Here is a 25,825-nt window from a genome sequence, read left to right as displayed (position 1 = left end):
CTTGTTGATGGCACTGCGCACCGGGAGGACCTGGTTTGGGCACGTGTTGCGCAGGGTCTCTCGGCTCCGGGGCTCCGGCTGGTGGTCCCGGCGATCCAGCAGCCTCTTGTGTCTCTCCGCGAACCAGCAGAAGCAGCAGCAGCAGGGCTTGGGGGGCTGTTACTACTACCGGGACCATCACGGCTGCGCCTCCGGCGTCCACCGTCACCACCACCACCGGCGGCGGCGGCGGCGGGGACACGCATCGGTCTGTCCGTCATCAGCATCCACTTCTTCTTCTTCTTCTTCTTCTTCTGATTCTTCTTCTTCCAGACGCTTCCCCGACTATTACAACTACTACTGCTGCGGCGGCGGCGCCTTACCGGGGGACCACCCGGGGGGACATGACGAGCCCCTCGCTCGCCGGTTCCTCGTGGCCATGAAGCGGCAGAACGTGCGGACGCTGTCCCTGATCGTCTGCACGTTCACCTACCTGCTCGTGGGCGCCGCGGTCTTCGACGCCCTGGAGTCGGACTTTGAGATGCGCGAGAAGGAGCATCTGGAGGCGGAGGAGAAGCGTCTCCAGGGGAAGTACAACATCAGCGATGAGGATTATCGCAAGCTGGAGAGCATCATCATGGAGGCCGAGCCCCACAGGGCCGGCGTCCAGTGGAAGTTCGCGGGCTCCTTTTACTTTGCCATCACGGTCATCACCACTATCGGTGAGTATTGCACTTTGTTGTGATATAGTGTATAAGACGAGTACGCACGGCTTCTGTGTGGAGACAATTCCACTTTCAGTGCCATACAAAAAAACTGTCATAACAGCGAATATGGGGTATAACCTTTCCAACACATTCCGAGACAAATCACAACCCCACTGTGAGTTGGTTACATAATCTATACGGTTATGTGCTGACAAGACAAGATAAAGTTGTCAAGCAACATGTTGCCGTGTGTGTGTGTGTGTGTGTGTGTGTGTGTGTGTGTGTGTGCGTGCGTGCGTGCGTGCGTGCGTGCGTGTGTGTGTGTGTGTGTGTGTGTGCGTGCGTGCGTGCGTGTGTGTGTGTGTGTGGACCCACGGGTCACAGTCTCGCGCAGGGTCGACGTGAATTAGTCCTTGAGTGAATCGATAAGATGATATAGGCTATATGATGTAATTGTGATTTCAAAGACCACGTAATGTTGCCACTACACAGTAAACACATCCAGTGTCGATTTATCCATGCACTTACAACAACTCCGATTGAATGTAACCAAATGGACCCTTTAAAGTGTCAATTTGGTTATTGTATATACAGTATAGGCTACCGCTACTCTGGAGCTGAAACACAGGATATATTTTTTTACACATTTATACATTTGGACAGCCTTTCCCCTTTATGTTTGAAACACAAAAACGAACACGGCCTTTACGTGCAACGACATGACGATGACTTCACTGGGGTTTGCTGTCGTGACCCCCCCCCCCCCCCCCCCCCCCCCCCCCCTATAGGCTATAAGATACTTTGACATTGCACCACCAGGGCTAACGATGAGAAGAGTGACACAACGACTGTCTTAACTCGACCTCGAAGCCTATAAATAGATTTCCTGGATTTATCATAAACATCCTTTTTTATTTTTTGTTTTTGTTTTGTCCACTGTAATACCTGGACCTTCAGAGGCCTATACTCGTTTTAATTACATTTTAGATTATTTTAAGGTATTTTTTTATTTTTTTACTTCATGAATGCACTGGGATGTTATTTTAACCAGGGAATCAGGAGTAGCCATGCTGCACTCCAGTAGCTCCGTGTACAGTTTGTGTGGCTGTTCTGTGTGGTGGTGCTGAAAGGACAGCTCCTCTGAGCGCAGCTGCAGAGAGAGAGAGAGGGGCCACGTCATGATGAAACTCTCTCGCTTGCCATTAATAACGGATCTACAAGCTACCAACGCATTGCTTGTACACGTTGACCCGACTGTACACGTCTTGTCTAGATTCGTTAAGGCAAACGACCACAGGCCTCGTTATATGCCGATGAAGTAGCATGTATAAAAATTAGCTTAATCAGCGTTCGAGGCCTGCCAGGCGATGACAAGGCCCTCCCCAATCTATCTCATTCTTTATGACAGTTCGGAAAGTCCAAATGGGGATTTATAGGCATTCGATTGCATTTCTTTTGGAATAACCCATTTCGACCTGAGGATGATTCTACAAATGTCTTCTAAATCCTGACAGTTTTCTGAAAAACCTGTGTTTCTGTCTCAGTGGTTCTCAAAGTTTTTCATGTCAAGCACCCCTAAAATTATATGAATTTGGCCGCGGACCCCCATCTGAAAATATGTTGTTCCGGGGACCCCCCCAGAAGCAAAGATTTGAGTTAAAACGTGCGCTCTGAAATAATATATATTCAAATCGGTGCCGCGCTATGAGCTTGTATATCTGCTATTTTTCAATAGCTTTTAAGTATAACTTAATGCTTAAAACACCAAAAGGGATTCCCGTCCAGAATGGGATAAGTCACTGCTGCTGAAGTCGTTACGTTGTCATAGGATGTCAACGGCTGTGAGTTAAGAGAAAGCATCACTGGGGGTGTTGCCAAAATAAGGTCCCCGCCACCATGATGCAGGCCTGAAGCGCGTCGGTTCCGCACGTTATTTATGCACACACTGTGCTGTTCCAGGTTTAGACCCTTTATACTCAAATGAGCTTAGATGCAGGGACTATATTCAATATTAATTTCACCTTTTTAGAAGTCACAGTTGTTGTTGAAGGGATGCGCCTTCGCCATTAAGGAAGTCAGATAGGGGCCCATGAGTCTATTTTTATTATTCAGGTGGAGTACTTTTAGCTTAACCCATTCTGACCTGAGATCAGATTCTAAAAATGTCTTCTACGTCCTGACAGTTTTCTGAAAAAGCTATGTTTCTATGTCAGTGGTTCTTCGATTTTTCAAAAATAGCAGACCTACAAGCTCGTAGCGCGCCACTCGGTGGCGCGCTATGAGCTTGTAGATCTGCTATTTTTCAATAGCTAAAGCATAACATAATGATAACACCAAAAAAGGGTTCCCGCCCAAAATGGGTTAAAGGGAGAACCAAAGCTGGCATTGTCCTCGAATTTACTTTTAAAAGACATTGCTGCAAAGACTAATGAAGGTGACTCCATTGTTTCTGTCTGGGATTAACAGTAAACATTGTAATGTCTCCTGTAAAGAAAGAAACCCCTTTGTTATACACTATAGCAGTGTCTCAAAGAATGCAAGGGTATTGGCTGATTAAAGGAGACTTCCATGCTAGAAGGCTTCCTTACCTTTATTTGTAGTAGGCCTATTTCACAGAATTTCCCCGCCCCCTTTTTACGCCCCCTTTCGGGGCTAGTGGTGATAGCGTGACGTCACTCCATAGACACTACATGTTAACAGACGTTATTTAAGAAGTCTACAACTTTTGTTTTCTCAAGGTAAGGTTTGTTCTATCTGTTCGAGCTGATTTACCATCTTGTTTGCTTCATAATAATATTGGTCTGTCACATTTTTACATTAGGAAATTTACTTAGATTCTCCAGAGAAAAAAACGTGTAAATGCTAATGTTAAATGACACCACTATCTACCGGAAGTGGGCGTGGAAAGCGGGCTGTGAGATAGGCCTATTGTTACGTCCCCACCAAAGAGGTCCAGGTGTTATTTTGTGCAAAAGCACATTATTGGCTATTTCCCCTACCATAAGCCTCAATGAATTGAATTGCATTGAATTGAATGGGGTGTTGTGCTAATTTGTTTATTTCCATCGCTCAAAAATAAACACTTTACTACTTATTTCGATCGGAAATAAGCAAATTAGCACAAAAGCCCAACCCCCATTGAGGGCTTATATTAGGGGAAATAGCCAATAATGCACTTTTGCACAAAATAACACCTGGACCTCTTTGGTGGGGACGTAACAACTACAAATAACATGGTATATTACATTTAAAGCAGTGGTTCTCATATTGGGGTTCGGGGGACCCCCCCAGGGGTCTTTGACTGAGTGATCGATCCCGATTGAATAAAATTGGTATCCCGATTTGAAAATGCATTTAAGCCGGAGGGACATGATGCGACTCATGTTACTGAACAAACAACTAAAAGTTGTCCTCAGTAGGGGGCTGAGGGAGAGGCTATGGATTTATGGGGTGCCTTAATTGGTAAAGTGTAACACGTACCTTTACCTTCCCCACAAAACCACCTCACATCTGTCATTATATAACCACACATACCTGTACATGTATACTACTGATAAACTGGCAGATCTCAGTTTTGTGGGGAAGGTATACGTGTTAGTGTTATACTTTACCAATTAACTAATTAAGGCATATAGAAAGGCACCCAAAAAGCAACAGCCTCTGACCTGCATCCCCCTATTGAGGAAAGGCTTTAAAGGACAACTTTTTGTTTTCAACCAAGGTTTTTTATTTTTTATTTTATTTGCTGCTTTCTTTAGTTTTAACGATTTTTAGCTATTTTTGAACAAGTGGCTAAATATGTATTTTTTGACAAAACTTTACAGCGATTGTTATTTACTATAGTCCGACTCCTATTAGACCCCAGGAAATGACATTTGGCCACAATAGATCACAGAATCTATTGAATGTGAGGAGGGAGGTACTATAGGGGGCGATGCCATACTGTGTGTCACAAGCTCAATATATGTCAGTTTGTCACCTCCCCGTCCACATTCAGTAGATCCTGTGATCTAAATTTGTGGCCTGACGTAATTTCCTGGGGTCTAGTATAGGACTATATAGTAAATAATAATAAAGAAATCGCCCATCCCCTATCAAAAATAGCTAAAATCGCTAAAATGAAAGAAAGCAGCAAAATATTTTATTTTCTGTAATAACAAACCTAAAACATGAACCTTGGTTGAAAAACCCAAAGTTGTCCTTTAAGAAATTAGAAAACACCTAATGAGAAAAACAACAACACAAACATAGTGGAAATACAAGATCTTGTTTTTCTTTATTATTACTTTTTGGGGGGATGGAAATGTAAAGTTTTGACAATAATGTCCAAAGTAGGGGTGCTAGGTTGAAATTGGTTAAACTGGAACGATAAGGAAAATGAAAATGAAATAAAATAGTTACATTTAAAATACAGTACCTGAATATATAGGCAACAGCAAATTCAACTAGATCCATGTGGTGTTGGATGACATAAGAGATGTGACCACTGGTGTAAAGTAACTAAGTACGTATACTCAAGTACTATACTTAAGTACAATTTTGAGGTATCATTAAACTTTACTGGAGTATTTCCAATTTTCAGCAGATACTTTTACTTCTACTCCACTACATCTCAGAGGCAAATATTATAACTTTTACTCCGCGGCAAGTATTTGAAAACCTTTGAAAAACATTTGACATTTGAAAATAGGCAATCTACAAGCTCAGTATTAGCATTAGTATTTGCCATACTAAAAAGTGTTAGTATGTGATTTCGGCCAGGGCCGCCTGCGTCCAAAATCACATCACAATTTACTTTAGACTAGAGTATGTCCGAAATGTCACCCTTCTGCTAGTAGATATAGCCTCCTAAATATTAGGCTGAAAATAGCCTACTGTGTAGTATGCAGTATACGTAAACGGTAAGTTATATGTTTTGGTTAAAACAAAAAGTATTTTGTTAAAAGGTTAAATCACTATTCTGTAGTAATCATTGTTATAATGTGTGTTATAGAGTGTTTGTTCAGTAACCTGTCTCTCCAGCTCTTTAAAAAAAACATACATTTTCTCATTTGTATTTGTGTCATCACTTACAATTCCACTTGTTTACCTGAAATGTTATTTTCTGTTTAATATACAAGGCTGGAGAGACATGGAGACTCCTGTTACTGAACAAACACACTGAGTACTATAACACAATATAGCTTATTTTAACCAAAGACAATCACTTACCCTGCTATACCTTCCGTGGTGTCGGATGCAACCCATAATGGAGCGGGTGCAGTTGAATCTCATAATGCACTCGACCCACCCAGGTCAATCCCATATCCCTGACGTATAACTATAATAGCAAAAGAGAACATGGAAACAATCAAAAACACAAACGCACAACCAACAGTGGCATCATGTCGCTATGACTCAGTCATATAAACAGTGGCATCATGTCGCTATGACTCAGTCATATAAGAGTTCCAAAAGCAGCTCTACAGCATGCCCAATTATGGAGTGTTGTCTAACGTCAATGTGTCAGGCACAAACAAATGAAATCAGTCAGCTCCATATATGGGCTATAACCTGGCATGGCCACAAAAGGGAGCATGCGGCATGCATGCAAAATTCAGGGCTGGAGCCTATAGTAGTATCTGGAATGAAATGCTGATGCTGTTGTTGCTGTTAGACCAGTATTCGGTGAACATGCTGTAGGATGAACAACGGGTGGCATATAGTATAATAATTAAGATTTCTTAGACTTAATACATTAGTATAGTTCAGTCAGATAACTCACGAATAGATTTAACCAATGTTTATTATATAATAGTTAGTTAGTTTCATTTATTGTCCACGTGTGGATAATAAACAACAGCAACAACACTTACACAATTATTTTTCCATGGCAGAAAAGTGCAGGACAACAGTGGCAAATACATTGAATTGAATGAGAATACAAGTGTGCATATAATGTTTAATCTTGGCGATCGGCTCTGCTACATTTTTCTCCCTGCTCGGCACAATTAAACACCATCATTAAACATTAAGAGCAGGGAGATAGATATACAATAACAACCCCCCCACGGGGTTACAGAAATAACAGAGCCCACCGGTGGTGCTGGGGTGGTGGTGGGAGCAAACATCACATATAGCAACCAGGAGCCATATGCAGAAGGAAGGCAGGAAGAACATGCAGTCTAGGAGAGCTTATAAATACCCCACCCAATTGGTCAGCTGACTGCCACATCAGCGAATGACATGTGGGTCTTTCAAACCTGAATACACCCACATAGTAATGCAGCATATTAATCCCTTGAGTATATGTATGCGCCCTTGAGCACAGCATGAAGCCGCTCGAGTATACCTGACTGAACTAACTCCGCAAGCTACGTATCATTTGCTTATAGATACAGTGCTTTAAAGTCACAATGGGCAGTTTTATGCGTGTCTTAAGTACCAGGACTTATTACTTAACTTAAGACCTGGAGGCGTGATCAATGCCATTTGGCTATTCTGAGTGGCCAAACAGCATTGACCACGCCTCCAGGTCTTAAGTTAAGTCATAAGACCTGGTACTTAAGACATAAGGGCATAATACTGCCCATTGTGTCAAAATCGATTTTATTGGAGACACCTCCATTGAACTAATATCTGGAGGACACAGATGGAAACTCCCTGCCCATTCATTTTGAGTAGAGGGGTGCTATGGACATGGATGGATGATTCATGAGGTCCAAACCTTTGGTCGTACATTACCGGGTTGTCAGACACAGCCTGGAAAATCAAAAGAGCTTGAACCCCTCCTCGCCATACGTTCAACTGCTTCCAGCTTGAAGCGCCCTGCAGTATCCTAGAATTCAGGTTTGGAAAAAAATCTGGAAAGCGTTGTGTGTATAGAGAAGTTGTAAAAGAAATAGTAAAAAACTAGAAAAAGTGCCCTTCTGGGCACAGGTCTCCACTAGAGACTGACATTTTGTCGGGACTCCCGCGGGTCACGGGATTCCCGCGGGATTCCCGCGGGATGGGATTCATATTTTTATTAATCCCGTGATCGTGACGGGACGGGAATGAAAGTCAACAGGAGCGTGCAGGAGCGGGAATGACATCGATGTAGTCATCTTTCTGTGAGCCAACACTTGCTGACGCAAGTCAAAAGAACTACATTACCCATAATCCAGCAGTGCTAGTGCTTCCACAACACAAAAACCTCCAATTGCAAACCAGTCGGGCTGGACGTCTTATAAAGTTTTATATGAAGACATCGTAATGCGGCCGTGTATGATTCTGCATCGCGCCGGTGCCGTGATTTTATCGATTATTTATAGCCAGATCATCCTGATGCATTTGTTTCCCCTGGCAGTGGCAACGTTCCAACTTTCAATTGTGATGCTATGTTAGCTACATGCTAACGCTGTTACAGCTCTCTGAACAGCTGTTCTGTTCTGAGCGAATGTTCTACAATACATCGTCAGATCGTCTCCCTTCTTTCTCCCAACCGAGTCGCATACACCAGTGGTTCCCAAACATTTTCATGTCAAGGACCCCTAAAATGACATTTATTAGCCCGCGGACCCTCATTTGAAAAGATGCCAAGGGCAGGGACCCCCATAAGAGAAGATTTGTATTACGGTTCTGTAGCTGTGATTCTCAACCATTTTAATTTCAAGGACCCCCAGTTTGACATGCATTAGTCTACGGACCCCCATTTAATGACATTTTTATCGCTGGGACCCCCAATTTATATTGTAAAATCAATGTTAATTTAACTCTGAGTGTACAAATGGAACAACATTTGGTTCCATTTGTACACTCACATAACATAATTTGTTACAGACGGTCTGTAACAGACCCATAAGGGTCCATTTGGTTCCAAACTATTAATTAGCTGGGGACCCCCTGGAACTCTCTCAAGGACCCCTGGGAACCACTGCCATACAGACTTGTACACTGAATAATTATTCATATAGAGTTAAATTAACACAGGTTTTTTTTTATCTTAATTGACAAAGCACTTGTTAACTGTTAAGCTTTAAGTTCTGTTCAGGGAAAAACCGTATAGAACTTAAATGAAGTGTCAGAACTGTATTTGGTAGTCAAAGTTAAATCCAACATTGCCCACTTTATTTATTTTAATTTTATTGGTAGGCTATCTGTCTTGAGAAGCCAGAAGTGATAGATAGATAGGCCTATAGATAGATACAGTAGATGGATCGATAGATGGATCGATCAATTCATCAATTGCCTTTCCTAATGACTAATACAAAATAAAAAAACAGGAGCGGGATGGGAGCGGGAGTAATTTCGAGTGGGAGCGGGATGGGATCAGGAGTCATTCTACAGGAGTGGGACAGGACAGGATTTTTTTTTTAACTCTGGCCCAGGATTGGGACAGGACAGGATTTTTTCTGTGGGAGTGGGACAGGACAGGAGTGAAAATCCACTCCCGTGTCAGTCTCTAGTCTCCACCAGGAGGATAGGACTGTGTGAGATGTTTGGCAAAATGTTTAGGAGTAATATAAACATGTTTTGATGGCAATTGGACGATTTGAGGCATTTTGTTCCAAAAATGTGTTTTGCAAAAATCAACCTGTTGGTGGCGCTATAACAGGCCAATGTGAAAAGGGTGGTATATATTCCTCAGCCTAGTAAGAAAATGTGTGAACGATTTCACGTAAATTGCATGCTGCGTTCATGATTTGAGGCTTTTGTTCAAAACGGGGCAATCTTGCAAACTGTGAAAGCCAATTATAGCCAATTAGGATGGAATATGAAATATCGGACAGGTCCGACTTGAGCAGATGACCATAGAGATACTGTGTAACGATTTGTGAGATTTTTGGACAGAATCTGGAGGAGTAATATCAAAAAATGTGTTTTACAAAAGTCAGCCTCCTGGTGGCGCTATAAAAGGCAGATGCGGAAAATGCAGGTCAAAGGTTTGTCCTTGGCCTCTAGGGAGTGTGCATGCAACGTTTCACGCAGATCGGTGCAGTTTTAGGTAAAAAATGTGAAAAGCTGCCTCATGGTGGCGCTATAACAGGCCGTTGTGGAAAATGCGGGGCAGAGGTTCATCGTTGGCATCCAGGGAGTGTGTGTGCAAAGTTTGGCATCGACTGGGTTAACGGTGCCGGAGATTAGCTGGTAACGGACGGACGGAAGGACGGACGGACACACACACACACACACACGGACGGAGTGCAAAACATACTCTCTCCCCATGCCTTCGGCCTGGTGGAGACAATAATAATATGCGGAATGGTTATTATGGAGAATATACTAATAATGACACATTCCATCAAAACTCTTCTTATCTTCTTAATGACACGTTACACAGAAATGACTTTAATATGTTGTGATGTACTGTATCATACACTGCTCTTTAATCAGTCATCTGTGGGTTTATGGAAGAGGACGTGGAGTTGCAGGCAAAGAGGACATTTTTCTCCTGTTTGATCTTTCAGGGGTTACAGTGAGTTCAGTGTCAGGGTTGGCAGGCGTTCTGGTGCATCGTGGCTCTCAGAGCAGCACCGTCATCCAGCAACACCGGCAGGGTTGGCATGAGTGCACTGTGGTGGAATCTGTGGTGGAAGGAGAGAGAAAGTATACTCCCGTTTGTTTTTATACTTTGCTTAATCCAATTCTGGTTGTTTGGGTGTTTTAAAGCATTATGTTATGCTTTTATTTAGCTGTTGAAAAATAGCAGATCTACAAGCTCATAGCGCGGCACCGAGTGCCGCGCTATGAACTTGTAGGTCTGCTATTTTTGAAAAATCGTCAAAATGTTTTGAGTATATATTCTTTCAGAGCGAACGTTTTTAACTCAAACCTTTGCTTCTGGGGGGTGTCAACATATTTTCAGATGGGGGTCGGCGGCCAAATACATATGATTCTAGGGGTCCTTGACATGAAATAGTCTGATAACCACATAGAAACATAGGTTTTTCAGAAAACTGTTGGGATTTAGAAGACATTTTGTAGAATCTATAGTGTCAGGTCTAAATGGATTAAACAATGCAGAAATACTCACAATAGTCACAAGTAAAAGGTCATGATGACATGTATGTATTCAAGGCATTTTTGCTTGAGTCAAAGTACAAAAGTATTAGCATCGAAATTGTTACAGGACCGGTCGTGAAAATGCTCGGAATGTCAAATTTCACATTATTTTGGAAAAATAACCAAATGAAGGCTTAAGTGGTTGTATGTATAGTTTTGTAATAATAATCTAAATCTAAAGCATCTTTGGAACGGGAAGCTGTCAAATAATTGTAGTAGAGTAAAAACTAATAACTAAGTAATACATTATTAGTAGTACATTATTTGCCTCCGACATGTAGTGGCGTAGAAGTATTGGAAAAAGTCACATTCTCACCTGCGGTCGCCCGACGCCTATACGGTATTTGAGTAAATGTACTTTATCCAGTAATGTTATACTTTCCACCTCTTGGCGCTATAGTGTCAACCATGGGAGGGGGTGTTGGAGTTCCAACACACACACACACACACACACACACACACACACACACACACACACACACACACACACACACACACACACACACACACACACACACACACACACACACACACACACACACACACACACACACACACACACACACACTGTGTGGCTTCCGGCCACTACCAAGGATTAACCCATTAGACCCGGGAAAGCAAGCTCATATAGCGTGTTACTTTGTGCCACACTATGAGCTTGTAGATCTGCTTTTTTGTTTTGCTTTTTTTGTGAAATATTGTGCAAATTCTTTGAATATAATAGTTGTTTTAAACAAACTTCTGGAGGTCCCTGGAACAACATGGACCCTTGATAGGAAAAAGTCAGCTTGAGCAACATACGGTTTTTCAAGAAAACTGTTTTAGTATTTAGAAGAATTTTTCAATAGCTAAAGTATATTACATAATGCTATAAACACCAAAAGGGGTTCCCGTCTAGAATGGTTTAACACCATCTCCATCAACAGCCAGCGCAGCGGGTCCTCTCCCCGGACCCTTACATCATCTTGCACCAAATCACACACCAATGTCATCCTGTGAAGAGGAACACACTGTGCTCAACCCGGACACTAGTGCCTCTTCCCAGTGTTTCGCCCCCGGGGTGGACATACGTGCTTTTGAGGGTTATAGGTTGAGGCATAGTTTCTGTGAGGTTAAGGTTAGGTAACTTAGGCTTAGTTTTTGTGGCTTTGAGGTTAGGGTTGAGGCATAGTTTCTGTGAGGTTAAGGTTAGGTAATTTAGGCTTAGTTTTTGTGGCTTTGAGGTTAGGGTTGAGGCATAGTTTCTGTGAGGTGAAGGTTAGGGGTATAAGGATAGGGTTTAGGTTAGGGTTAGGCTTAGTTTTAGTGAAGTTAACCCATTTAGGACATTTTAGGCAGATTCTAAAAACGCTTTTCTGAAATTTTCAAATACTTGCCGCCTTGTGGCCGCGGGGGGTACTGCGCCCTGTGGCCGTGGGGGATACGGCACCCTGGGTGCGTTTTCGCATTTTTTATTCACTAATAAATTAATTATTAATTTGTAATTTGTTAAATTGGAAAAAGGGCTTTGTTAAGACCTCCATATTATTATGGTCAATGCCTGTGTGAAAAGTGGGAGTGATTGGTGCAGGCAGTGAGGAGCTACGGCAGTCACAGTGACACACAGACAGACAGACACACATTAATTCAGACATTGTCAGAATTGACATTGTCAGAATTATAGTATGATTATAGTAGCCTATGATGATGATGATGATGATGATGTCAGAATTATAGTATGATTAATTCAAAATGTACAAAAATGTCATGCTGCCAATATACTGTATATAGCAACAATAAGAACCCCAAAAGGGGTTCCCATCCTGGAAGGTTAGGTTGTAGGCACCACCTGGGCTTAAGGAGATATGGTGTACCTACTACCAGCATACAATAAGGTCAGACTAAAGAGGTCCTTTGTCCAACTTTGTCGACTTTGAGGCTTAATCAGGAGTTGTAGTAGCCACGGGGTAATCTAGGCGGTGGACATTGCTCTTGTCTTCATGTCTTTATGTATGTAAAATTGTCTTGTTCTTCGTGTTATTATGTCAAATGTGTTCTGCATACAAGGCCGCTGGGTCGCAAGACACATTTCAGTGTGAACTGGCAATAAAGTACTATATCATATCATATCATTATAGGACACGACGGGCTGCGTTTCGAGCTTGCAGTCGATTTGCTACTTGTGATGTTTTTGAATTTGAATCCTGGAAAGTAACAGTTTAGGACACAATGAGGTTTCCGCCACCCGACAGAGACGAGATAATGCGTTTGTGCGTTGATATCCAACCAAAAACACCACTGATAAGAGAACAAAAAAGACCAGCTTCCTAGCAAACCTTCTAGTGTCTGCTTTTCTGTAGCATTTGTTTTAGACAGCCAGCTCTCCAGCAATGGGTTAAACACTCCCCCAGACAGACAGACAGACAGACAGGCAGACAGGCAGGCAGGCAGGCAGGCAGGCAGGCAGGCAGACAGACAGACAGACAGACAGACAGACAGACAGACAGACAGACAGACAGACAGACAGACAGACAGACAGACAGACAGACAGACAGACAGACAGACAGACACCACAAAACATTAGGGACATTACTTCAACCCAATAGGACCCCTTCAATGTTTACTTTTTGAGTGGTGTAAACCACTCCTACAACTGGCGTTGTTAGTGCAGAAAAAATGAGCATGGTTGCTATGTTCACCCTGTTCACCCGGGTGTGATTTCATTACGTTAGACATGATTTCATTACGTCAGACAGGCACACCACTCAGTTCACACGGGTGTGATTTTTTATTATATATTTAAAAAAAAAAACACTTTGAAATAGTAAAAGTAGCCAATCTACAAGCTCAACAACAACAACAACACATCACTCACATTCTCGGTCATATGACATCCCAAATATTGCATGACATGAAAATGTTTAACAACTATACTTTGAGACAAAAATCTCGCTGGATGGCTGTGAAACGACTCCGAGAGATACTGTTAGCACATGTCAGACCAGCTGTCGTGAGTGTGTGTGTGTGTGTGTGTGTGTGTGTGTGTGTGTGTGTGTGTGTGTGTGTGTGTGGTGTGTGTGTGTGTGTGTGTGTGTTGGGGGGGGGGAGCTCAGTCACTATGGTGACACTGTGTACAGATACGCCCCACCCAACCCACCCACCCTCCACTAGGGTGTCCAGATTGGCCCTGGTGGCCAAGTTGATTCTATTCATTTTCTGTGACTAATTGCACAGAATGTTTTCACTTTCTTTCGCCGATGTGTCTCTCTCTCATACATTAAGCAATAACAAAAAGCATGGCATACATCACATATATAAAAAGTAGTTATCCTGAAACATGCGTAAGCTAAGAACATAACAGTGGAGTATCTGTATCATGAAACTATATATGTAAACTATACATACTATACTATATTATATATTATACACTTTATAGTACACATTATACAGTGTACTATAAAGTGCTATGACTACATGAAATGCAATTCTAGTGCTGTCTACGTAACATATGCTATAAGTCTTAGCAGTTTAAAATGCTATCTAAGTCTACATAAAGTGCTATCTAAGGGTCTAGGGCAAGTGCTGTGGGCCATGATGGAGTCTGAAAAGGTGGGTTTTCAGACTACGGCGGAAGATTGGGAGTGAGGCTGCAGTTCTGATTGTGACGGGAAGTGCATTCCATATAGTTTTGGAGCCAGAAGGCAGAAGGGAGAAGAGTTTGGGACATGTGGAGCGTTGTTTCGGCATTTTTAGCGAAGGTACTTCCAGCTTCCCTGCGTTGGCTGATCTGAGTGCGTGGGAGGGTTTGTAGGGTACGATCATACTTGTAAGATATGGGGGAGCCATGCCTCTGGTTGCTTTGAATGCCAGCATCAGAGTTTTGTATTCTGTGCGGGCAGCGACCGGGAGCCAATGGAGGGAGCGGAGAAGGGGGGAGACGTGTGAGAATTTTGGCTGGTTGAAGACCAAGCGAGCTGCGGCATTTTGGATCCGCAGCTCGCTTGGTCTTCAACCAGCCAAAATTCTCTCTCTCTCTCTCTCTCTCTCTCTCTCTCTCTCTCTCTCTCTCTCTCTCTCTCTCTCTCTCTCTCTCTCTCTCTCTCTCTCGCTCTCTCTCTCTCTCTCTCGCGCACGTGCGAAAGCCAGCATGGCGTGTCCCGTTGGAGCTCCAGGTGTTCTCTCACACAGGAGATCTGACTGCAGGCATGTTCTGCTTGGATGGAGGTTTTGTCGCTCTTATTACTGAGCACATTGATCTAGGGTGCCTATATATTCTCGGTGTGTGGGGGAATGAAAACAGTTGATCTACAAGCCCATGCACGACGCATCGTAAAAAAAAAGTGCTGTTTTCGTTGCACGGCCATTTCCCCTTCCAGGAAGTTTACGGAATCCAAAATGCATTCCGTAAACTTCCGGTTGTCCCCATTCAATAGAAGTCTATGTAGAAGAGCCTGGCCCCATGAAGTGAAGAGAGTTGTCGTAACTCTGTTTTAAGGCTCATACATAGTCTGGATTTTCGGTGGCTAGGTGACCACCGAACTACAACATGACGTCACAAGCCGCGGTGAAGAGCAAACCACCGCCACCGCCCCAGCCCTTCTCTCTGTTTTTACTCACCATCGCTCAATGTTATTTGTAGTTCCGGTGGTCAGCTCACCACCGAAAATCCAGACTATGAATGAGCCTTAACTCTATGGCTCTGGGGGTGACCAACCAACCAACCAACACACTGACGGGAAATGCACAATTCCTAACTGCGACCTTCGGTCGCAATTAACCTCCAGCCTACAGCTACAGACATACTCAAACATAATAACCAACCTTACAATTATTCTACTGCATGAGGATTATTTTTTCTAGTTTCCTTTGAAAGCTAGCAGAGATGGAGATGTTTTTATAGCCTAGGATCTGTGGCGTTCCAAAAAGTAGGTATGTGCAGAACCTTGGATTGATGTGTGGCATATGAATGAATATCTGAATTAAAAGAAAAGAAGCAAAACCATTTGGAAGATTGTGACAGTCATGAGACTATTATGTTACATTTGTGTTCCAGATTCAACGTTTTGCTTTGCAAACTGCAATCTATATGAGTCTCTTTGCTGAAGAACAGATACTGTCTGTACAAGCTCACAACGCCTTGCAGCACGAGGCAAAGTGAAGTAGTGAACTTGTCGTTCAACTTCTGCTATTTTTCGGCTAATGTTGCCCTTGGAATGCGGATGCTAGGGTGCAAGTGGCTGGCTAATGTTGCCCTCAGAATACGGATGCTAGGGTGCAAGTGGCTGGCTAATGTTAAACAAATCACACCCGTGTGAAGTGAGGGGCACTCTTATCATCTTAGGTGATGTAATGATGATGTAAAACAAATGGTGTCAAAACAAACATTACATTCTCTTTATTGTCTCCACCAGGCCGAAGGCATGGGGAGAGAGTATGTTTTGCACTCCGTCCGTCCGTCCGTGTGTCCGTGTGTCCGTCCGTCCGTGTGTCCGTCTGTGAACAGCTAATCTCCGGCACCGTTAACCCGGTCGATGCCACATTTTGCACACACACTCCCTGGATGCCAACGATGAACCTCTGCCCCAAAAATTCCAGAACGGCCTGTTATAGCGCCACCAGGAGGCCGCTTTGTGCAAAACAAGTTTTCTGACAGTACACCTACAGATTTTGTCCAAACATCACGCAAATTGGTACACAGTCTCTCTAGAGCCATTCAACGAAACAGGTTTTTCAGATTTCTCAGACTCCATCCTGATTGGCTAAGATTGCCTTCCAAAGTTCGCAGGAGTGCTCAGTTTCAAACAAAATGCTGCAAATCATGAACACATTGTGTGATTTCCGTGAAATTGCGCATGCACATTCCCACTAGGCCGAGGAAGAAATGCCACGTGAACATTTTCAACTCAGCCTCATGGTGGCGCTATAACTGGCCGAAAAGGGTTTTTACCTCCAACTGCACGGATTTGTGGATAACTTTGTATGCCAACTCCCTAGAGGCCAAGGAAAAACCTTTGCCTGGAATTTTTCACATCTGCTCTTTATAGCGCCACCAGGAGGCCGACATATGTAAAACACATTTTCTAATATTACTCCTTCAGATGTTATCCAAATTTCACGCAAATCGGTACACATGCTCTCCATAGTCATGTGATCAAGACGGCTTTGTTTGATTTCTCATAATCCACCTTCATTGCCTACGATTGGCTTCTAAACTTTTCAGGAGTAGCCCGCTTTGTACCCGTTTTGTACAAATCGCCACAACGACTCAACGCAGTGTCCGATTGCGGTGAAACTGTGCATGCATATTCCCACTAGGCTGAGGAAGAAATGCCACTTGACAGTTTTCAAATCAGCCTCATGGTGGCGCTACAACAGGCCAAGCCACGTCTCACACACACACACACACACACACACACACACACACACACACACACACACACACACACACACACACACACACACACACACACACACACACACACACACACACACACACACACATACACACATACACACACACACACACGTTTATATTGCTCCTAAACATTTTGCCAAACATCACACTCACACTCCTGGTGGAGACCTGTGCCCAGAAGGGCACTTTTTCTAGTTGTTAATGGGATTATCATACATAATATACATAAATACAATGTATGTCCTCACTTTTTATCCTCAATATGTACATTGCTCAGCTAATCAAATCATTGCTATGTGGTGCTCAGCCAACAAATCATCACTATGGGTACACACACACACACACACACAGTAGTGAGATGACGTCAGTCGGTCATCAGGTCAAGTGGCGCATTGATCACTGAAAGACATGCAGCTGGTTCAACTAATCAGCGCATCTTCCAGAGTTTGAGTTGAGACACAACTTACGACGAGGCTACGGGAAACAAACAAATAATAACAATGAAAAGAAATAGGCCTAAGTTGCCTTTCTTCTCCCAAAAAGGCATCCTGCAGTTTCTTAAAAGAAAGAATCAACCTGTAAGTTAAATGTTATGAATATGTGTCCATGTTCATCCATGGCATCTAAAGTTACACCTTTTCATATTATTCAAATTGAGTACCAACAATATTTATACTGACTGATATGGTGGAATCTATCTAGGGAGTGATTCTGTAGTTCTAGGTGCAGCTGGAAGTTTGTTCCACAGCTGTGGAATTGAGATCCTTTTTTTTAAACTCATATAATCTGCTATGATTTCTTAAATTATTATTCATGACATGAATGTGCAGTAGCCTACCAAAAAAAGATATAGATATAATGTCACGTTATTATTTATATAAATAAAAAGTGGACTGGTTGGAGGATAAAATAAATAGTATTCTTAAACTACATTTGTGTGACTTTATTTTTTATTTTTTTTATCATCGTCTCTGCTCTGCTTTTTCTCCCTGGAAATAAAAACGTCTGGGTTTCCGAGGCTACTGCTCTGCTGCTGACGCTATTTCCGGTTACCTTTACGCACGGGGCGCACGGATTTGAATTTCTCCGGTCAGCCTGAATGTGTGTGTTGTTGTTGTCAACATGGCTCAGAAGAGAATGAGTGATTTATTTGGTGGGTCCAAGCCCAAATCAAGTCTAGTTAATGAACCCTTGGCCTTCATGGGCACCAGCAGCAGTGTTCAGCAGGGAACGAGTGCTAACGTTGTTGGAGGAGAAGGAGGACAATAATAAAAACAACAGCAGCAGCAGCAGCAGCAGCGCAAGCAGCAGTGTCCATCTCACGTAGCCTACATAATGACATTCTGGACACGTAACTCACGTTGGATATACAGTAAATGCCATGATGAGGGAATTAACCACCCCGGAGCGCAAGAGCACATTTGGGGTTTAAGGTAAAGCATTTACAATTTAACTATATTATTTCTCTAATAGTCACTATTGCAGTGAGAAATAATATAGTATTTACTAATTACTATGGCCGCCGTGCCAACTGAACTGCTGAATGCTGCTGCAATTTAATGTTAGATATTAGATTCTGACGGGGAGGGATCTATGATGAATGATGACGATACAACACCGGGGTCGCCGAGCCCAAGCGCGCTGCGCTGTCAGCTCGTCTGTTGTATAATAGGGCTATAATTTATATGTTTTGTTTTGATATCGGCGCCTTGCCAATGTCATGTGTAGCCTAAATAGGCCTATGCCTTTTTATGATGCATTTTGTCAGTTTGTTCATATAACTTGCGTGTGGAGAGGGAAAGTAAAAGCCACTTTTCCTTGTGAAAATGCGCGAAAACGCGCGTGCACGAGGCACATGCACGCGCATTTTTGCATGAGTCCAAATCTGTGCTCCCCCACCTGGAAACGAAGTTAGGCGCCCCTGACACACACACACACACACACACACACACACACACACACACACACACACACACACACACACACACACACACACACACACACACACACACACACACACAAACACTGGGCATAGGAGGAGCTAGTAGAAGTCTGATCCACAGACTTCTTGTAACGTCTGATCTTAATGCAACTTGTTGTACGTTGTCATTTTAATCACAGCCTCGATTGTTTTTTTAGAGATAAAAGATGCCTGTTTGTCTTTGATGTGATTTTCTGCTATTAACACCTGTGGCAACATTCAGATTATTTATATACTGGCACCTGGGTTGAAGTTCCCCCCAAAAAATATATAAAACCTGATAACTTCAAAGTTGTACGTTGAATATTCTAAATCAGTATAGTTCTCAAGCATTTTTGTGTCAAGTATACCCCCAAATTGAGATACCGTATATGGTCACGGACCCCCATCTATGTTTTGTGCCAGGGACCCCCAGAAGAGAACGTTTCGTAGTGCATCACTTTGTGCCGTCGGTAGTTCTGTCGCCTCACAGCTATAAAGGTCCCGGGTTCAATTCCCGCCGGGGACACTGTGGGCGCTGGGGGCGTGTTCTCTCCTCTCTGTCATCAGTGCACATACCCTAGGTGGGGTTGGCGAAAAGGGCCTTTCTGTGTGGAGTTTGCATGTTCTCCCCATGTCCCCTAGGGGTAACTACCCTCACACAAAACATGCTGTAATCCTGGTCTCTAAACTGCCTCCTCCTGCTGGTCAGCTGGGGCGCCTGATGGAGGGGCAAAGGAACTGTTTGGAAATCCTTCCGGGTGCTAAGTCCCTATACCAGTGAAACTCCCCCACTGTCAGGTGATAAGAAGTGGCCTGCTCACTCCTCATGCACTGAAGGAAGCATGAGTTCAGTTCGGGGCTCTCCCCAGGTTGACAGAGGGAGAGTAGCGCCATTGGCACCGGGTGAAACAGATAATACAATTAAAACATAAATCAAATCCGTGGTTCAGGGGGTCCCTCACTGGAACTAAATATTTTTAAATCAAATGTGGGTCCGTGGCCAAATACATATCATTTTGGGGGGCGGCGATTTTCAGACAAAGCTTTTTTCCCCACAACAACAGACAACCACAGCACCTTCTAGTGCTGTTTCTAGACAATTTACTGTTTGCAAATAAGAGGGCATATTGCATTTCAATGCTTTGTACGTGTGCACTTCTGACAAAAAAAACATTTCTACACAAGCTTGGTTGTATACAATAAATCTGTTCTCTGCTAAGGGGCACAACGTATCAGATGAGACCTTAGTAATGTTTTCATGGATTTTATTCAACACACCACTGGCTCATATTGACGAGGAGCTGTCTGGAAGTCATTCTTCAACTGGCCGCGATCCATAACTTTCATGTCCATATAACTGGGATTATAGGTGTTGGGGGTTATAGGGTTGGCGTTATATGCCTGATATAATACGCAACTGTGTGCACTGGTGTCGTGCACATGTAGACAATAGCTGATCTACAAGCTCACAATGCATCGCAGCACGGATGTTGACTCCTCACGCGCGAGCGTGTGTGTGTGTGTGTGTGTGTGTGTGTGTGTGTGTTCACAACACCACACCTTGACAATGATTGACTGGATACCACCAGCTCATACATTAACTAACCCGTTAAGACCTGAGGGCAATTCTACAAAGTTCTTCTAAATCCTTAACACAATCAGTGGATTGTGGATTTCTTTCAAAATAGAAGCTCGGGGTGCCGGGAAGATATGGCCGCTTTTACTCTGTAAAGCCCCCCCCCCCCCCCCCCTTCCGTTCTGGACAAAAACCAGGAGACATATTTTTGCTTGCTTACCTCGCTATCGTTACGATAAAATCGCTGAATAATCCCTCGCGTTCATATTTTGAACGAGAGGCAGGTCAGAAGTCAGAAATAAAGAGCTTAGTACTGTATATCTGGTTCTGGTCAAAACCACGGAGAGTTCCCTAGATTAGCACATACGAGGCATTCTTTCTGATCCGTACACAGGGAAGCGAACGACAACATGCGTGCGTGCGCGAAGAGCAAGGAGTATGGTGGCCTTGGAGGCCAACTCCCAAAAGAAAAAAGAAAAAAAAAAACATAATATTTTTCTCTCGTTTGATATCAATGAAAATGCGCGGTTGGATTAGTTATGACGTTCCCACACGTCGTACGGTCTAAATGGGTTAAACGTGTTATGTTGCTGTATCAGTGGTGCTCAAACTTTTTAATGTCAAGGACTAACCACGCTTATCTCAAAATATGTTGCTCCAGGGAACCCCAGAAGCAAGGATTTGTGTTAAAAATATTCACTTGAAAAACGATATACGTATTCAAAGATTTGCACAGTGTTTGACGATTTTGCATTGGAAAAGTATAAAATAATGATGATTCCTTTGATCATTGATATTTTTTAATGTCAGTTATTGTCATACAGAACACAGGTGCATAGTTCAAGCACTGCAGAAGTGCTTGATTCCTGGGTAAGCGCTTCTAAAAGATTAACCATCAAACAAATAAATAAGTAAATAACCCCTAAGGAGAACTTAGAATGAATGTACCAAATTATAAGCTTTTTTGATGTCCATTTATCTTTTCTTTTGTGTCAACTGCTTTAGGCGGTGAAGCAGTTGACACAATTGTGTCCACTTCCAATACTTTTGTACAATTCCTATTTGAATTATGGGGTTTAGGTTGGATTTCGTGCATTCCATATTTAATAATAAGGGGCCGACAAAAGGAAGGCAGCAATTTCTGCACAGAATTTCATTTATTTTCTTATTGCTTATTGTCTGGACTTGTGGAATATGGTCTCTGGACCTTAGTCTAGCACTTTGTGCTTTTGGGCTACGTGCAATAAGGGCTATGTGCAATATGGTCATATCTAATGTTTTTTTCTTCCTGCTCATATCCTTAATTACTTATTTATTTAAATGACTACTGCTCATATCTGCATTTACTACTGTACTTATTAATGTGTCCTTACTGACATGTTTGCACTTTGGTGAGATGCGAAAATACTTTGCGCTGTACTGTACTGTACTGTACTGTACTGTACTGTACTGTACTGTACTGTACTGTACTGTACTGTACTGTACTGTACATTGACAATAAATTGAATCTCATCTCATCTCATTATTGTCACTTGAAACCTAAATGTCCAAAATTGTTACTTTTCAAGAACAGGAAAAACAACAACCTATGTTCTAATGGGTCCAATGTTAATATTTAGTCATTTGAACAGAAAGGAGGAGAGGTCGCACAACTCGTAGTCACGATGCAAATAGGCCTAACTTTGTTTTAAGATGGCCAACGTTTGCCTTCTCACACCCTGAAGAATCTTAAAATAAAGTATTTGCATTGTGACTATGAGTCGTGCGACCTCTCCAGCACCTCCACACTAGTGGTGTCCACTCCTATACCTCTTTGTTTGGTCCATTATTCAGTCATTTAACAATAATATTGGTCCAAATGTATAAAAACCCATGCACACAAAATCACCTTCACTTTATTCACTTATTTTAATAGTAAATATCGCAGAACTACAAGCTCACGCACGGTGTGTGTGTGGCGTCACTGGCGTGTTTATTATATATATTTTTAAAATTTTGGCAATTTTGAGCGACACTCTGAAGTAGAGGAAATTTACAAATGTAAGAAAAAGAAAAGAAAGAAAGACACTTGAAATAATGGAGATACAGGGTTCCTGCCCGACAGTGACGTTATTCAAAGCGTGAATTACATCTCATAAAAACCTGCCATGATGTCTGTAATTTGTGAAGTCCTATTCCCAGTGGAAAATTGCATTACATTACATTATGCGCTCCACTCTGCATCTTGAACAGGTGAGCTGATAATGGCTTTCAGAGAGTGCTCTGCATTTATAGACTCTGTAATGAGTGTACGCACGTATGCATCCCTTTTACACCGGGACACGCCCCCCTCATCTAGACTGAGTGGCAACACATTGAGCAGCATGGAGTTCATGGGAAGGCGCGTTGGAAATCACTCGACGGCCCTGCATAGCCTATAGAGCGTCGCAGTCCCTGCCCCGACCATGGACTAATTAATCCCAATGCATTTTTCCTATAGACATTTCAAAAAGTATTTATTTAAAGACGGTTACGCCGCGGACAAAGCCAACTCGAGTCGTGACAACTCATGACAACACAAACAATATTTTGGACCAAACAAATAATTACAAAGGAGAAAAACAACAAAAAAAGTGTTGTAACCTGCCGTTTTTTTCTTCTTTCTAATTATTTGTTCGGCCCAAATAATTGTGTTTGTTGTCATGATTTGTCACGACTCGAGTTGGCTTGGTCCGCGGCGTAAACGTCTTTAAATAAATACTTTCTGAAATGTCTATGAGGAAAATGAACGGAGAATCATTTCCTGGTCCATGGTAGGGGGCGGGACTGCATAGCCTATACCAGCGGTTCCCAAACCTTTTTGGCCACGTTACCTCCTGACCTATAGCTGACGCACCCCCCACATGGAAATAAAAATTGCATAAGCTATATGTATTTCCTATATATACATATATTAACCTGAATATGGCATATATATGCAGCATAGGCTATATTCTGCATATACTTGCCATATATTGGCATAATACAGTATGTTAATATATTTACTGTATAATAAATCCATAGCACCACCTTTTCATGTCGCACACCCCTTAGAAGGCGCTCGCGCACCACAAGGGGCGCTCGCGCACCACAAGGGGCGCTCGCGCACCACAAGGGGCGCTCGCGCACCACAAGGGGTGCACGCACCACAGTTTGGGAACCACTGGTCGCCCAATACCACCTGTTTCGAAATTGCGCTGCAAAGTCTTCTCTCCTGGGGGTCCAAAACATAGATGGGGGTACTTCCTTGACACGAAACAGTTTGAGAACTACTGATTTAATTAAAAGGCATTTGTAGAATCGGCCTCAGGTCTGAATGGGTATAGACTTGGTATCTAGACCCGAGTTGAGTCTGTAGGCTACTATCTGCATATAGATCTGTTATTTGTGTCTAATGTTCCCTCCAGAATCGATACTGGGGTTCACTTCACCCATTTTCAACCTATGCTCGCGTGCGTGCGTGCGTGCGTGCGAATCGCCTTAATGCCAATTACTGCAAAACTTTACAACAAACTCATCCTTAATCTCATCCTTAGTCATCCTGCTAAATACCTAACTGACACTGATTTCATTGATGACGTCGCACTTATCAGTCAAATTAACCTTGGAGTACGCTCAGGCTCTCCTTCAGTCTCTTGAGCACTAGGGGTGGGACGATATGGGTACCTCACGATACGATATATATCGCGATATTAGGCCCTCGATAACGATAATATCACGATATTCGATATATTGCGATATTTGCGATATATCGATATATTGTATGAAATTTCATCAACGATATATCATGATATCTGCATCTACAAAATACTTGGAACTGAAAAAACGATATTTTCGTGCTCGGACACAAGGAGGGACACACACATAGCTGTCTATAGTGGTTGCACCACTCAAACACTAAATTAATACTCAATAAACTCCCCCTTTGCCTCATCATAATACCTCACAAACACCACCAACTGACCATTATCACTGGTATCATCATAATGCCTCACAAACACCACCAACTGACCATTATTACTGGTATCATCATAATGCCTCACAAACACCACCAACTGACCATTATCACTGGTATCATCATAATGCCTCACAAACACCACCAACTGACCATTATCACTGGTGTCAGTGGACTTGTCCACTGCTGGGGAAATGCATTCTGCATTTTGTATTCCCACAAAGCTGTTTGGACAAATCACCATCCAGTAATTCAGTACTTCTGGTTGCTGTGGAATCTGATAGTGGGATTTGCTTTATTTTAGCTGTCATTTCCTCCTTTTCTAAACATGTTGTTCATCACTTCATTATGAACAACGTTTAAAAAAAAAAGGGGGGGGGGGGGTTAATATCGATATTTTAATAATCAATATCGATTATTTATCGCGGGAGGACGTATCGATATATATCGCCATATCGATATTTCAGCACACCCCTATTGAGCAGGCCTCTTTTTCTCAACGAGACAAAAACTGAATACGTAAATATTTGCAAATCCAACAATAACCACATTATCAAAACACTTAACAACACTCCTTTGAAACAGGTTGATGACAAGTATTTGGTCTGGCCTGGGCAGCCTGCAATGACATGCATGTAGCGGACCCAGCTGCTAATAAGATCATAAGATGATTTTTACCATTTTATTGTAATCTGTCACCGTGAAAACTGAAAGAAGAAACATACAATACATACATCAAAGGTCAATCAACATTGCATCAATAACTTCACATATCAGTACATCAGTAGTTTCATATATAAAAGTAAATCACATTTATGCATTCCCCATACATAGCCTACATTTATAATAATGAATACAATCAATGCATCCTGAACCATAAACCATCAGTCCACCATCAATACACATTAGATCGAGAGACCACTACGCTCTCAGGATGCTGGAAAACTCACAGTCACAACACACAACAAAATAACGGTTGGGGGCAGAGCTTTCACACACCGTGCCCCCTGTCTCTGAAACGCTCTCCCTCAGGATGTCAGAAATGCACACTCCCTGGAAATATTTAAGTCAAGGCTAAAAACACACCTTTTTTCTATACACTACGGTTCCGCTTAGTTTTAATCAGTATGATTCATACAGCTATGCACATTTTACCATGTTTTACTATGTTTTTATTGCTATGCTATTTGTGTTTGATTTTTGTTAAGGT

At 42.6% G+C, this 25,825-nt stretch overlaps 1 protein-coding gene across 1 annotated transcript in view; it reads left to right on the top strand.

Moving 5' to 3' along the window:
* The first annotated feature begins 398 nt into the window (after nt 1-398).
* Nucleotides 399-25,825, top strand: part of kcnk9 (potassium channel, subfamily K, member 9) — a 72,989-nt gene continuing 47,562 nt past the window's right edge. The window contains exon 1 of the mRNA XM_079521860.1: nt 399-701. Within this exon, the coding sequence (XP_079377986.1) occupies nt 419-701 (283 nt within the window). The 5' untranslated portion in view covers nt 399-418. The remainder of the gene's footprint in view (nt 702-25,825) is intronic.

The sequence above is a fragment of the Electrona antarctica genome (genome assembly GCF_951216825.1).
Source record: "Electrona antarctica genome assembly, chromosome: 15".
Lineage (NCBI taxonomy): Eukaryota > Metazoa > Chordata > Actinopteri > Myctophiformes > Myctophidae > Electrona > Electrona antarctica.
This window is presented reverse-complemented; position numbering and strand designations above follow the sequence as displayed.